General features: G+C 49.9%; 1 protein-coding gene across 1 annotated transcript in view; it reads right to left on the minus strand.

Moving 5' to 3' along the window:
- Window positions 1–383: 383 nt before the first annotated feature.
- Window positions 384–15,629, minus strand: part of LOC139477290 (neogenin-like) — a 36,736-nt gene continuing 21,490 nt past the window's right edge. Inside the window, exons 10-21 of the mRNA XM_071259844.1 lie at window positions 15,283–15,369; window positions 14,510–14,844; window positions 11,335–11,479; window positions 10,053–10,349; window positions 8,814–8,903; window positions 8,385–8,696; window positions 7,003–7,098; window positions 6,703–6,897; window positions 6,047–6,157; window positions 4,170–5,303; window positions 3,950–4,084; window positions 384–1,687 (exon numbers count right to left, since the gene is read on the minus strand). Of these exons, the coding sequence (XP_071115945.1) occupies window positions 1,581–1,687; window positions 3,950–4,084; window positions 4,170–5,303; window positions 6,047–6,157; window positions 6,703–6,897; window positions 7,003–7,098; window positions 8,385–8,696; window positions 8,814–8,903; window positions 10,053–10,349; window positions 11,335–11,479; window positions 14,510–14,844; window positions 15,283–15,369 (3,044 nt within the window). The 3' untranslated portion in view covers window positions 384–1,580. The remainder of the gene's footprint in view (window positions 1,688–3,949; window positions 4,085–4,169; window positions 5,304–6,046; window positions 6,158–6,702; window positions 6,898–7,002; window positions 7,099–8,384; window positions 8,697–8,813; window positions 8,904–10,052; window positions 10,350–11,334; window positions 11,480–14,509; window positions 14,845–15,282; window positions 15,370–15,629) is intronic.

A 15,629-nucleotide genomic window follows, 5' to 3' on the forward strand; every position in this document is an offset into this window, starting at 1 on the left:
TTTATCCATTCACCATTGCTTGATGAGCCATTTTTATTTGCATCTCAAAATCATTGATCAGTTCTGAAGCATTACGAAATATATCCCCCAACGCGAGTATGCAGCTTGTCTTAATATTCAGAGTGTCTCCAGGGCATAATCCTAGCGTCTGCAGTGAGAATATTCAGAGTGTCTGCAGCGTATAATCCTAGCGTATCTTCAGCAAATGGCCAGCGTGTCTGCAGAACGCCAGACTTGAACACTATCCCACCACTCGCTCCATGTTGCAATGCGTATTGCAATATCTCTCTCGGGTGCTTCACGGCAGGAAAAAAAAAACACGACATGCAAGGCACTGCAATAGCTTTATGTAGGAAGTTTACAAAACATGATCCATTCTCTGCATTGTATGAGGTTGATGAATTACTTGTCCACTATCTTGATCGCTATCGGTTTTACTCTATGGCGTTATACATTACACGTCACACTTTATCATAATCCTCAACTGTCAATTCTACTTAGCTTCATACCAAGTTTCATTAAGGTACAACATACACGCTACCTCAACACTTCACTCAAAATGTAGGTTCACTGATAGACACACACAGTCAGTGAGGGTTAAACTAGTTATCTCCTTGTGTGGGATGTTAGCATTATCTCCTGGGGTTGAGGGACTAGTTTTCTTCTTGTGTGGGATATTAGCATTATCTCCTGGGGTTGGGAGACTAGTTTTCGTCTGGTTTTGGGTATAGCTTACTTACGTCATGTCTGCAGCTTGTGCACCGAGAGTGTGTGCTTCACAAGGAGTATAACGACTTCGAAAAGATGCTTGTATTTATTTCTTTAATCGTCATAAACCCGTAGTATAAAAAGGGTAAAAAACCTGTACATGTCAGCACTTGAGTTGTTGATAAGACCTTTGAGTAGGCGTAGAAACCACTGATTTCAAACACGTGCCTTTACCGGAAGTATGAAAAAAAAGGTAAGATAAGATAACTCTAATTGACTTAGATAGAGAGAGAAGCGACCGTAAAATATTGCCTCGTAGGGGCAAGACACTCTCCTTCTGATTTTCGGTGTGTTTAATCCCATACACCCTCTCAGGGAACATGTTAAAACAGAAGGTTATATAACACACAACGTCTTGAATAATGTCTTATGGAGCTGCAGAAAACGCCCTTAACAGCTACCTTACACTAGAAAGTGATTACAATAGAAGGTGAGTTGTCTCCCCTAGACTGTGCTGGGGCTGCAGAAAATGTCTTGTACGCTACAAATGTAAACAAAAGAATGGGAGTTATCTCCCCTAAACTGTGCTGGAGCTGGAGAAAACGGCATCTACAGCTACCCAACACACTAAAGTGTGTCTACAATAGAAGATGAGTTGCCTCCCCTAGACTGTGCTGGAGCTGCAGAAAACATCCTGTACAGTTACCTAGCACGTAAGAGAGTATATACACTACAGGAGACTCCACAACCTTAACCAAATTGTGGCAGCTCGAATTGTCAGTCGCATATCATATCAGATATTGTCAGATGTTGATGGTCATCTTGAACACGTACAAAGGGAGAGACTTCCCCTACCCCTATGCCGCCATCTCTCACAGTGCTGCGTCGTCAATGTTGTGTGGAGTGAACGTCGACGTAGCCTGCCGTGCCACATCTGGTGTCACCTTCAACTGGATCTTAGACGTTGTCTGAATCTTGTCTGGGAAATAAAGAGACAAACATATGTCATTATTTCTTCAAGCCTGTTTCTATGCCTCACCGTGACACTGTGTGTGCCCGTGTGTGTAACTGTCTGTGTGTGCCCGTGTTTACTGTGAGTGACTATGGGTGGGTGTGCTTCTGTGTGTGACTGTGTGTGCCTTTGTGTACCTGTCTTTGTGCGTCTGTGTACCTGTCTGTTCGCCACGAGTGGGTGTGCTTCTGTGTGTGAATGTCTGAGTATGCCTTTGTGTACCCGTGTCTGCTGTGGTTGCCTGTGTGTACCTGTATGTGTGTGCCCGTGTCTGCTGTGGGTGCCTGTGTGTACCTGTCTCTGTGTGCCCGTGTCTGCTGTGGGTGCCTGTGTGTACCTGTATGTGTGTGCCCGTATCTGCTGTGGGTGCCTGTGTGTACCTGTATGTGTGTGCCCGTGTCTGCTGTGGGTGCCTGTGTGTACCTGTCTCTGTGTGCCCGTGTCTGCTGTGGGTGCCTGTGTGTACCTGTATGTGTGTGCCCGTATCTGCTGTGGGTGCCTGTGTGTACCTGTCTGTGTGTGCCCATGTCTGCTGTGGGTGTCTATGTGTACCTGTCTGTGTGTGCCCATGTCTGCTGTGGGTGCCTTTGTGTACCTGTCTCTGTGTGCCCATGTCTGCTGTGGGTGTCTATGTGTACCTGTCTGTGTGTGCCCGTATCTGCTGTGGTTGCCTGTGTGTACCTGTCTGTGTGTGCCCATGTCTGCTGTGGGTGCCTGTGTGTACCTGTCTGTGTGTGCCCGTGTCTGCTGTGGGTACCTGTGTGTACTTGTCAGTGTGTGCCCGTGTCTGCTGTGGGTACCTGTGTGTACCTGTCTGTGTGTGCCCGTGTCTGCTGTTGGTGCCTGTGTGTACCTGTCTGTGTGTGTCCGTGTCTGCTGTTGGTGCCTGTGTGTACCTGTCTGTGTGTGCCCGTGTCTGCTGTGGGTACCTGTCTGTGTGTGCCTGTGTCTGCTGTATGTACCTGTCTGTGTGTGCCTGTGTGTGCCTGTGTGTGCATGAGTGTGCATGTGTGTGCCTGTGGGTGTATGTGTGTGCATGTGTGTACCTGTGTTTGCCTGTGTGTGCCTGTGTGTACCTGTGTGTGCATGTGTGTGCATGTGTGTGCATGTGTGTGCATGTGTGTGTATGTGTGTGCATGTGTGTGTATGTGTGTGCATGTGTGTGCATGTGTGTGCCTGTGTGTGCCTGTGTGTGCCTGTGTGTGCCTGTGTGCCAGTGTGTGCATGTGTGTGCCTGTGTGTGCATGCGTGTGCATGTGTGTGCATGTGTGTGCCTGTGTGTGCATGTGTGTGCCTGTGGGTGTATGTGTGTGCATGTGTGTGCATGTGTGTGCCTGTGTGTGCATGTGTGTGCCTGTGTGTGCATGCATTTGCATGTGTGTGCATGTGTGTGCATGTGTGTGTATGTGTGTGCATATGTGTGCATGTGTGTGTATGTGTGTGCATGTGTGTGCATGTGTGTGCATGTGTGTGCCTGTGTGTGCCTGTGTGTGCATGTGTGTGCCTGTGTGTGCATGCGTGTGCATGTGTGTGCCTGTGTGTGCATGTGTGTGTATGTGTGTGCATGTGTGTGCATGTGTGTGCATGTGTGTGCATGTGTGTGCCTGTGTGTGCATGTGAGTGCCTGTGTGTGCATGTGTGTGTATGTGTGTGTATGTGGGTGTATTTGGGTGTTTGTGTGTGTATGTGGGTGTATGTGTGTGCATGTGTGTGCCTGTGTGTGCCTGTGTGTGCATGTGTGTGCAAATGTGTGCCTGTGTGTGCCTGTGTGTGCATGTGAGTGCCTGTGTGTGCCTGTGTGTGCCCGTGTGTGCCTGAGAGTGCCTGTGTGTGTATGTGTGTGTATGTGTGTGTATGTGTGTGTATGTGGGTGTTTGTGGGTGTATGTGGGTGTATGTGGGTGTTTGTGGGTGTATGTGGGTATTTGTGGGTGTTTGTGGGTGTATGTGGGTGTTTGTGGGTGTATGTGGGTATTTGTGGGTGTTTGTGGGTGTATGTGGGTGTATGTGGGTGTATGTGGGTGTTTGTGGGTGTATGTGTGTGTATGTGGGTGTATGTGGGTGTTTGTGGGTGTATGTGGGTGTATGTGGGTGTATGTGGGTGTATGCGGGTGTGTGTAGGTGTTTGTGGGTGTATGTGGGTGTTTGTGGGTGTATGTGGGTGTATGTGGGTGTATGTGGGTGTATGTGGGTGTTTGTTCCTGTGCAATACGTATAATTCGTCTCTCACCGTCTGTCTGTCCTACAGAGGTTGTCATGACATTCTCGCCAGTTACGCCACGCCCATTAGTTGAACTTCCAACTGAGGTAGGAGACCACGTGACCGTTTGCTGATTAGACAATTCTTCTGTCCTCGTGGTTCCATCTGAAACAAGTTGGAGAGGATGAACAGCATCTCAAAGATAGTACCTTTCATTCACAACGATCTTATCACATGAAATGTAGCTCACCTGGACTGTATTCAGTGTCCCCGGGCTTCAGTTGCCGGGTGTATGTGGGTGGGTCGTGGTGTTTAACTTGTCCATGGGGGGATACTTGTGTTGACTGATCAATGGAAAGAGGTAACCTGTGTTGAGGAGAGACAATCCTGTGTTGAGGAGAGACAGTTCTGTGTTGAGGAGAGACAATCCTGTGTTGAGGAGAGACAGTCCTGTGTTGAGGAGAGAGAGTCCTGTGTTGAGGAGAGACAATCCTGTGTTGAGGAGAGACATTCCTGTGTTGAGGGGAGACAATCCTGTGTTCAGGAGAGACAATCCTGTGTTCAGGAGAGACAATCCTGTGTTCAGGAGAGACGGTTCTGTGTTCAGGAGAGACAGTCCTGTGTTCAGGAGAGACACTCCTGTGTTCAGGAGAGACAGTCCTGTTTTGAGTAGAATCTATGCTGTGTTGTGGGGAGACATTCATCCTGCGTGTGGATTGTTGTGGGTCAGTGTGCGGCTGCTCACTGGAGGGTGTTCCACTGAGGTGTCGTGTTGTTCCATTAACGTGACGTGATGTTTCATTAACGTGACGTGATGTTCCATTAACGTGACGTGATGTTCCATTAGGTTTGCGTGATGTCCTACTGAGGTATCGTGTTGTTTCATTTGGCTGACGTGGTGTTTCATTGACGTGATGTGATGTTGCACTGGGTGTGCGTGCAGTTACTTTCAGGCGTCGTGTTGTTTCAGTGGGTCTGCGTGGTGTTCTATGGTACTGCATGACACCGGGTGTTGTCTCCGCCTGGTGTCCCGTAACACCAGTCAAGGTGTCTGTGACACGCAGCCCAGCATCCTGCAGTGGAGGGGTCGTTCGTAGCTGGACGCGACTTGTTTGTGGAGTCGTCAACGGTGAAGTTGCCAGCGAGGTTTGTGAAGACGTGCCGCCCTGCTGACGTTGTTGTATGTCGAAGTAAGACAGGGTGGAGTAGCTCACTACAGGTGATGCCGGGCCAAGCACACCACCAGAGTAACATGCCTTGACCTTCACCCGGTAGGTGGCGTTATAATTTAAGCCAATCAGGAGACACGATAATGATTCCTCGGTCTTCTCCTCCCAAACTGCACCACTGTTGTCAGCCGCCGTCGTGTAGAGTACAACATAATCTGTGACAAATACCACACTGTGTCAGTACAACATAATCTGTGACAAATACCACACTGTGTCGGTACAACATAATCTGTGACAAATACCACACTGTGTCAGTACAACATAATCTGTGACAAATACTTGACAGTGTCAGTACAACATAATCTGTGACAAATACCACACTGTGTCAGAACGACATAGTATGTGACAAATACCACACTGTGTCAGAACGACATAATCTGTGACAAATACCACACAGTGTCAGAACGACATAGTATGTGACAAATACCACACTGTGTCAGAACGACATAATCTGTGACAAATACCACACAGTGTCAGAACGACATAGTATGTGACAAATACCACACTGTGTCAGGACAACATAATCTGTGACAAATACCACACTGTGTCAGTACAACATAAACTTTGACAAATACTGACGACACGTACTGGTTATATATATTACATAAAGACACGTACTGGTTATATATCACATAAAGACACGTACTGGTTATAAATCACATAAAAACACGTACTGGCTATATATCACATAAAGAAACGTACTGGTTATATATCACATAAAGACACATACTGGTTATATATCACATAAAGACACATACTGGTTATATATCACATAAAAACACGTACTGGCTATATATCACATAAAGAAACGTACAGGTTATATATCACATAAAGAAACGTACTGGTTATATATCACATAAAGACACGTACGGGTTATATATCACATATAGACACGTACTGGTTATAGGATCCGATGGAATTTCCGGTGGGGACCACGTGACCTCAACAGTTGTTGATTTGTTTCCATAGAGGGGATGCAGGCTTACATCTCTCGGGGCAGTCCTTGGATCTGGAACATAGAACATTATTACCATAGGGGCACCGGGTGTACCTACCTACAGGTGTACGTGACTCTCTCCTACAGGGGGTGTATGTGACTCTCTCTGACAAGAGGTGTACGTGACTCTCTCCAACAGGTGATGTACGTGACTCTCTCCTACAGGGGGTGTAAGTGACTCTCTCCTACATGGGGTGTATGTGACTCTCTCCTACAAGGGATGTACGTGACTCTCTTCTACAAGGGGTGTACGTGACTCTCTCCGACAGAGGGTGTACGTGACTCTCTCTCTGACAAGGGGTGTTTGTGACTCTCTCCTACAGTTGGTGTACGTGAGTCTCTCCGACAGGGGGTTAACGTGACTCTCTCCGACAGGGGGTGTCCTTCTTTTAGCCCCTTAATGCCGGGCGCCAGACAGGGTAACAACAAGTAGCATCTTTGAACGTCTTTTGGTGGAACCCCGGACCTTCCGCTCTCCGGGCGGATGCTCTACCTCATGACCACGGAGGCGGTCCGAGGTGTATGTGACTCTCTTTTACGACAGGAACTGTACCTACCTACAGGCGGGGTGTACGTGACTCTCTCCGAAAGAGGGCTGGACCCTGCAGTGTTGCGAGACTGTATGTGGAAGTAGTACTTTGTATGAGGCTTCACTTTCTGCACGCGCATCAAGTCACGTGATCCCGGCCACGCTGTCTGATCCCAGGTGCTGACATTCAGGCTCGGGTCTGTAGTTGCATAGATCAAGTATCCTTGAAGAAAAAGATGCTGATGATAGAGTATGTTTAACACGATGGTGACATGGATTCTGCCTAAACTATAAAGGAAATCCTTAGCGACTCTACACTGGGACCTACCGGACACTGCCGTTTCTGGAGGTATCCAGGTCAAGGTCAAGGTTGTATGTGTAATAGGGTCAGAGGTCACAGTCAGGTTGGAAGGTGATGAAGGGACTGAAAACAATACGTAAAATTAGAAAATGTCGAAGGTACATTGGGTTACAATTAGTGATTTCTTAATTTTACTCATTGTCGAAACTTAAAGTGGTGTTGTACACGAGTTTATCCTGGCCTGTTTGAAAACGATATTGTACACGTGTGTATACTGACCTGATTGAAGACGGTGTTGTACACGTGTGTATGCTGACCTGTTAGAAGGGTGGTGTTGTACACGGGTGTATGCTGACCTGTTTAAAGGGTGGTGTTGTACACGAGTGTATCCTGACCTGTTTAAAGGGTGGTGGTTTACACGGGTGTATGCTGACCTGTTAGAAGGGTGGTAATGTACACGAGTGTCTGCTGACCTGTTGGAAGGGTGGTGTTGTACACGAGTGTATACTGACCTGTTAGAAGGGTGGTGTTGTACACGAGTGTATGGTGACCTGTTTGAAGGGTGGTGTTGTACACGAGTGTATGCTGACCTGTTTGAAGGGTGGTGTTGTACACGAGTGTATGGTGACCTGTTTTAAGGGTGGTGTTGTACACAAGTGTATGCTGACCTGTTGGAAGGGTGGTGTTGTACACGAGTGTATGCTGACCTGTTTGAAGGGTGGTAATGTACACGAGTGTCTGCTGACCTGTTGCAACGGTGGTGTTGTACACGAGTGTATGCTGACCTGTTAGAAGGGTGGTGTTGTACACGAGTGTATACTGACCTGTTTGAAGGGTGGTGTTGTACACGAGTGTATGCTGACCTTTTGGAAGGGTGGTGTTGTACACGAGTGTATGCTGACCTTTTGGAAGGGTGGTGTTGTACACGAGTGTATGCTGACCTGTTAGAAGGGTGGTGTTGTACACGAGTGTATACTGACCTGTTAGAAGGGTGGTGTTGTACACGAGTGTATCCTGACCTGTTTGAAGGGTGGTGTTGTACACGAGTGTATGCTGACCTGTTAGAAGGGTGGTGTTGTACACGAGTGTATGCTGACCTGTTTGAAGGGTGGTGTTGTACACGAGTGTATGCTGACCTGTTTAAAGGGTGGTGTTGTACACGTGTGTATACTGACCTGTTTGAAGGGTGGTGTTGTACACGAGTGTATGCTGACCTGTTTAAAGGGTGGTGTTGTACACGTGTGTATGCTGACCTGTTAGAAGGGTGGTAATGTACACGAGTGTCTGCTGACCTGTTGCAACGGTGGTGTTGTACACGCGTGTATGCTGACCTGTTAGAAGGGTGGTGTTGTACACGGGTGTATCCTGACCTGTTTGAAGTGTGGTGTCTTACACGTGTGTATGCTGACCTGTCTGAAAGGTGGTGTTGTACACAGGTAGGCTCCAATCCGTCTCCTTTCTTCCCCTCAGCGCCTTGACGGCGAACTCGTACTTGGTGTGGGTGTGGAGGTCGGCGACGGTGACGGGGAGGGCCGTCGTGTTCAGGTACTGATACTCCGACTCCTCCAGGGCGGAGAACCGGATCAGGAAGTAGATATCGGGGGTGATCTGCTTCCGAAGGCCAGGGGTCATGGTGTACCACGTGATTTGGATCTCGCTGGCAGACAGTGTGACGGCTCGCATTTTGAGTGAGATTTTGATGGGAAGATCCTTCGGGTCAGCTGGGAAACAGCGATGTTAATATTAGGTATCGGACTAACTGCACCTTGGAGAACAGGTGGTTAACTAAGTTAGATAATTTAGACGATGATTAAAGATTATTATGCTCTCTGATGTACCTTTGCCTGTTTTCCCGACAACGAATTTGGGCAGACTCTCGCCGATGTTGTTGTATGCTCGGACGCTGACGATGTAGCCGGTGTCTGGCTCTGAAAAAAAGAACATACATGACACCTCGTGTCTGCCTCTGAATGCATACAAAACACTGAAGACAACATGACATACCTGACATCCGGTATCTGCCTCTGAATGCCATATAACATACAAAACACTGAAGACAACATGACACACCTGACACCCGGTATCCGCCTCTGAATGCCATATAACATACAAAACACTGAAGACAACATGACACACCTGACACCCGGTATCCGCCTCTGAATGCCATATAACATACAAAACACTGAAGACAACATGACATACCTGACACCCGGTATCTGCCTCTCAATGCCATATAACATACAAAACACTGAAGACAACATGACATACCTGACTACCGGTATCTGCCTCTGAATTCAATATAACATATGACATCCGTTGTCTGCCTCGGACTACAATTCAATATGCCTGACACCCGGTATCCGCCTCTGAGATAAAATACATATGTTTCACACGGTATCCGCCTCTGAAGAAAATAATCTAACTTGGGTAATACCTATATGATATCCACTCCATAGACAACTTCCTGAACCTAAACAGTAAGATGTTCATCATCATCATCATCATCATCATCATCATCATCATCATCATCATAGGACATGCTCAAAGCGCTACACCATAACCTTCATCTTCATCATCTTCATCATCATTATCATTGGACATGCTCAAAAAGCTACACCAAAACCTTCATCATCATCATCTTCATCATCATTATCATTGGACATGCTCAAAAAGCTACACCATAACCTTCATCATCATCATCATCTTCATCATTATCATTGGACATGCTCAGAGCGCTACACCATAACCTACCGAGGAGATGCAGCTACTTTCAAATAGATCACATCAGGTTTCTGACAGGTGATGACCCGTGGTACAATGGGTCTTCAGGAACCCATGCTTGCCCTAATAGGCGACTATGCTTGTCGTAAGAGGAGACTAACGGGATCGCGTGGTCAGGATCGCTGACTTGGTTGATGCATGTCATCGATCCCATTTGCGTGGATCGATGCTCATGATGTCAATCACTGGATCCAGACTCGATCACTTACAGACCGCCGTCATATAGCTGGGATATTGCTGAGTGCGGCGTTAAACAATAAACAAACAAACAAACAAAACATTAGGTTTCTACCCACCTAAATTTGTCAATGTAAAGTTGAACACGTTAGGCCCAAGCACGTGTCTGTAAACTTCCGGGATGTATCGGCCATACCCGAGGATGTACCCGAGAACAGGGACTCCGATATCGTACGGTGGCTTCCACGTGATGTGTATTCGCGATGATGTCACATTGGTGTCCATGGAAGCAGGGTTCTCTGGTGGGCGCAGCTCTATTTTGTCTGTCGTCTCCATCGTCCATGGAGAAGATGGCCCCGTTCCCTTGATGGTCATTGCCGAGACCCTCACTTTGTACACCGTCCCCGGCACTAGATCTGTCAAAATACGCATGTCACTTGTGCAACTCTCGCTTACATGTGTGTGCAATGTTCTCTACTCACTCTTTAATATATATATATATATATATATATATATATATATATATATATATATATATATATATAGGGGCGGTCGGGTAGCCTAGTGGTCAAAGCGTTCGCTCATCACGCAGACCCGGGTTCGATTCCCGACATGGGTACAATGTGTGAGGCCCATTTCTGGTGTCCCCCGCCGTGATATTGCTGAAATATTGCTAAAAGCGGCGTTAAACCATACTCACTCACTCACTTAAATGCATACTTCCGTCTGGAGTGTGTCATGTTCTCAATACAACTCGGAGCGGTCGGGTAGTCTAGTGGTTTAAGCGTTCGATCTTCACGCCAAAAGGCCCGGGTTTGATTCCGGTACAATGTGTGGAGCCATTTCTGGTGTCCCTTGTCGTGATATTGATATTATCAACACACTCTTAAAGGTGTAGTTCCGTCAGGTGTGTGACCTGTTGTCAACTCACTCTTAAAGGCGTAGTTCCGTCAGGTGTGTGACAGGTTATCAACTCACTCTTAAAGGCGTAGTTCCGCCTGGTGTGTGACCTGTTATCAACTAACTCTTAAAGGCGTAGTTCCGTCTGGTGTGTGACCTGTTATCAACACACTCTTAAAGGTTTAGTTCCGTCTGGTGTGTGACCTGTTATCAACACACTCTTAAAGGCGTAGTTCCGCATAATGTGTGACCTGTTATCAACTTACTCTTAAAGGTGTAGTTCCGTCTGGTGTGTGACCTGTTATCAACTCACTCTTAAAGGCGTAGTTCCGTCTGGTGTGTGACCTGTTATCAATTCACTCTTAAAGGCGTAGTTCCGCCTGGTGTGTGACCTGTTATCAACTCACTCTTAAAGGTGTAGTTCCGTCTGGTGTGTGACCTGTTATCAACTTACTCTTAAAGACGTAGTTCCGTCTGGTGTGTGACCTGTTATCAACTCACTCTTAAAGGTGTAGTTCCGTCTGCCGCCTGCAACACTGAAGCTGGCAAGCCTTTTGCCAGCCTTCTTCTTGAGGACCAGCTTGTAGCCGGAGATTGGTCCGTTCTGAGTTGCCTTGAGTGGCGGTTCCCAGGCCACCAGCAGTGCCTGTGAAAAGGATATCTCAACATCTCACCACCAATCTCACTCTCCCTGACTCCTCCCCTCGCACTCTCCCTGACTCCTCCCCTCTCACTCTCCTCCCTGACTCCTCCCCTCTTACTCTCCTCCCTAACTCCTTCCCTCTTACTCTCCTCCCTGACTCCTCCCCTCTCACTCTCCATGACTCCTCCCCTCTCACTCTCCTCCCTGACTCCTCCCCTCTCACTCTCACTCCTCCCCTGTCACTCTCCTCCCTGACTCCTCCCCTCTCACTCTCCCTGACTCCTCCCCTCTCACTCTCCTCCCTGACTCCTCCCCTCTTACTCTCCTCCCTAACTCCTTCCCTCTTACTCTCCTCCCTGACTCCTCCCCTCTTACTCTCCTCCCTAACTCCTTCCCTCCTACTCTCCTCCCTGACTCCTCCACTCTTACTCTCCTCCCTGACTCCTCCCTTCTCACTCTCCTCCCTGACTCCTCCCCTCTCACTCTGACTCCTCCCCTGTCACTCTCCTCCCTGACTCCTCCCCTCTCACTCTCCCTGACTCCTCCCCTCTCACTCTCCTCCCTGACTCCTCCCCTCTTACTCTCCTCCCTAACTCCTTCCCTCTTACTCTCCTCCCTGACTCCTCCCTTCTCACTCTCCTCCCTGACTCCTCCCCTCTCACTCTCCTTCCTGAATCCTCCCCTCTCACTCTCCTCCCTGACTCCTCCCCTTTTACTCTCCTCCCCGACTCCTCCCCTCTTACTCTCCTCCCTGACTCCTCCCCTCTCACTCTCCTCCCTGACTCCTCCCCTCTTACTCTCCTCCCTAACTCCTTCCCTCTTACTCTCCTCCCTGACTCCTCCCTTCTCACTCTCCTCCCTGACTCCTCCCCTCTCACTCTCCTCCCTGATTCCTCCCCTCTCACTCTCCTCCCTGATTCCTCCCCTCTCACTCTACTCCCTGACTCCTCCCCTCTCACTCTCCTCCCTGACTCCTCCCCTCTCACTCTACTCCCTGATTCCCCCACTCTCACTCTCCTCCCTGACTCCTCCCCTCACTCTCCTCCCTGATTCCTCCCCTCTCACTCTCCTCCCTGATTCCTCCCTTCTCACTCTCCTCCCTGATTCCTCCCCTCTCACTCTCCTCCCTGATTCCTCCCCTCTCACTCTCCTCCCTGATTCCCCCCCTCTCACTCTCCTCCCTGATTCCTCCCCTCTCACTCTCCTCCCTGATTCCTCCCCTCTCACTCTCCTCCCTGACTCCTCCCCTCTCACTCTCCTCCCTGATTCCTCCCCTCTCACTCTCCTCCCTGATTCCTCCCCTCTCACTCTACTCCCTGACTCCTCCCCTCTCACTCTCCTCCCTGACTCCTCCCCTCTCACTCTACTCCCTGATTCCCCCACTCTCACTCTCCTCCCTGACTCCTCCCCTCACTCTCCTCCCTGATTCCTCCCCTCTCACTCTCCTCCCTGATTCCTCCCTTCTCACTCTCCTCCCTGATTCCTCCCCTCTCACTCTCCTCCCTGATTCCTCCCCTCTCACTCTCCACCCTGATTCCCCCCCTCTCACTCTCCTCCCTGATTCCTCCCCTCTCACTCTCCTCCCTGATTCCCCCCCTCTCACTCTCCTCCCTGACTCCTCCCCTCTCACTCTACTCCCTGACTCCTCCCCTCTCACTCTACTCCCTGATTCCTCCCCTCCCCCACTGTAACTCTCCCTGACTCCTCCCCTCTCACTCTACTCCCTGACTCCTCCCCTCTCACTCTACTCCCTGATTCCCCCCCTCTCACTCTACTCCCTGACTCCTCCCCTCTCACTCTACTCCCTGATTCCTCCCCTCCCCCACTGTAACTCTCCCTGACTCCTCCCCTCTCACTCTCCTCCGTGATTCCCCCACTGTAACTCTCCCTGACTCCTCCCCTCTCACTCTCCTCCCTGATTCCTCCCTTCTCACTCTCCTCCCTGATTCCTCCCCTCTCACTCTCCTCCCTGATTCCTCCCCTCTCACTCTCCTCCCTGATTCCCCCCCTCTCACTCTCCTCCCTGATTCCCCCCCTCTCTCTCTACTCCCTGATTCCTCCCCTCTCACTCTCCTCCCTGATTCCTCCCCTCTCACTCTCCTCCCTGATTCCCCCCCTCTCACTCTCCTCCCTGATTCCCCCCCTCTCACTCTCCTCCCTGATTCCCCCCCTCTCTCTCTACTCCCTGATTCCTCCCTTCTCACTCTACTCCCTGATTCCTCCCCTCTCACTCTCCTCCCTGATTCCTCCCCTCTCACTCTCCTCCCTGATTCCCCCCCTCTCACTCTACTCCCTGACTCCTCCCCTCTCACTCTCCTCCCTGATTCCTCCCCTCTCACTCTCCTCCCTGATTCCTCCCCTCTCACTCTACTCCCTGACTCCTCCCCTCTCACTCTCCTCCCTGATTCCCCCCCTCTCACTCTACTCCCTGATTCCCCCCCTCTCACTCTACTCCCTGACTCCTCCCCTCTCACTCTACTCCCTGATTCCCCCCCTCTCACTCTCCTCCCTGATTCCCCCCCTCTCACTCTACTCCCTGACTCCTCCCCTCTCACTCTACTCCCTGATTCCCCCCCTCTCACTCTCCTCCCTGATTCCCCCCCTCTCACTCTCCTCCCTGATTCCCCCCCTCTCACTCTACTCCCTGACTCCTCCCCTCTCACTCTACTCCCTGATTCCTCCCCTCCCCCACTGTAACTCTCCCTGACTCCTCCCCTCTCACTCTCCTCCGTGATTCCCCCACTGTAACTCTCCCTGACTCCTCCCCTCTCACTCTCCTCCCTGATTCCTCATCTCTCACTCTCCTCCCTGACTCCTCCCCTCTCACTCTCCTCCCTGATTCCTCCCCTCTCACTCTCATCCCTCAATCATCCCCTCGCACTCTTCTCCCTGACTCCTCCTTCCCCCCCTTATGACTCCTCCCCTCTCACCTTACTCCCTGACTCCTCCCTTCTCACTCTCCTCCCTCACTCCTCCCCTCCGACTCTCCGCCACTCAACAACCCCCTCTTCTCTGCCTACGCCCAGAACATACCGTAGCGTTAATGGCGGCCATGTTCACCTTCCTAGGAGGTGATTCGGGGCGGTCGATCATGGTGGTGGCGTAGATGACGACGACCTCCCCAATCTGCAGGTTGTTGTACGGGATGATCTCGAACCTGTATTCGCTGAACTTCCTGAGACTCCCAGCGATGTACTGCGTGTTGGGTGAGTACAGTCTGGCTGACTGCTTGTCCCGCTTGCCTGGCCGCCAGTACCGAACATGATAGTGCGTCACAGGACCTCGTTTTGGTTCCAGCCATTGTACAAGGATCTCTGAGGACGACATGGGTGTGGCTGTTGCCCCGACAACAGGACCAGAGAGATAGTCTGCAGCAAAACATAACACAGGATTGCGACAGCAGGTACGTAGTTGGTTCGATGACGGTCAAGAAGTCGCAGTCAGTGATAGGTCGGTTGGTTGGTTTGTTTGTTGTTTAATGCCGCACTCAGCAATATTCCAGCTATATGACGGCGGTCTGTAAATATTCGAGTCTGGACCAGACAATCCAGTGATTAATATCATGAGCATCGATCCATGCAATTGGGATTGATGACATGCATCAACCAAGTCAGCGGGCCTGACTACCCGTCAGTCGCCTTTTACGACACGCATAGTCACCTTTTACGGCAAGCATGGGTTGCTGAAGACCTATTCTATCCCGGAATCTTCACGAGTCTGATGTGTCGGGATAAATATAATGATGGGACAGCTTAATACTGCAAGTTAGGGCAATGGTGCAATTGTTTGAAACAAAGTGTTGTGACCTTTAGTCCTCGTGTTGACGGAGATGAATCGACTGTCTCCCTGTTCATTGAAGGCCGAGAGCATCACCCGGTACACCTGCCCAGCCACTGCAACAGAAAGACACGAGCACCTTGACGGGTGTGTTCAGTGTGTGTCGGTGTGTGTCGGTGTGTGTTGGTGTGTGTTTGTGTGTGTCAGTGTGTGTCAGTGTGTCATCACCCGGTACACCTGCACAGCCACTGCAACAGAGAGACACGAGCACCTTGACGGGTGTGTTCAGTGTGTGTCGGTGTGTGTCATCACCCGGTACACCTCCACAGCCACTGCAACAGAAAGACACCAGCACCTTGACGCGTGTGTCAGTGTG

This window comes from Haliotis cracherodii, unplaced genomic scaffold, assembly GCF_022045235.1.
Source record: "Haliotis cracherodii isolate W230 unplaced genomic scaffold, xgHalCrac1.p SCAF_32, whole genome shotgun sequence".
Classification (NCBI taxonomy): Eukaryota; Metazoa; Mollusca; class Gastropoda; order Lepetellida; family Haliotidae; genus Haliotis; species Haliotis cracherodii.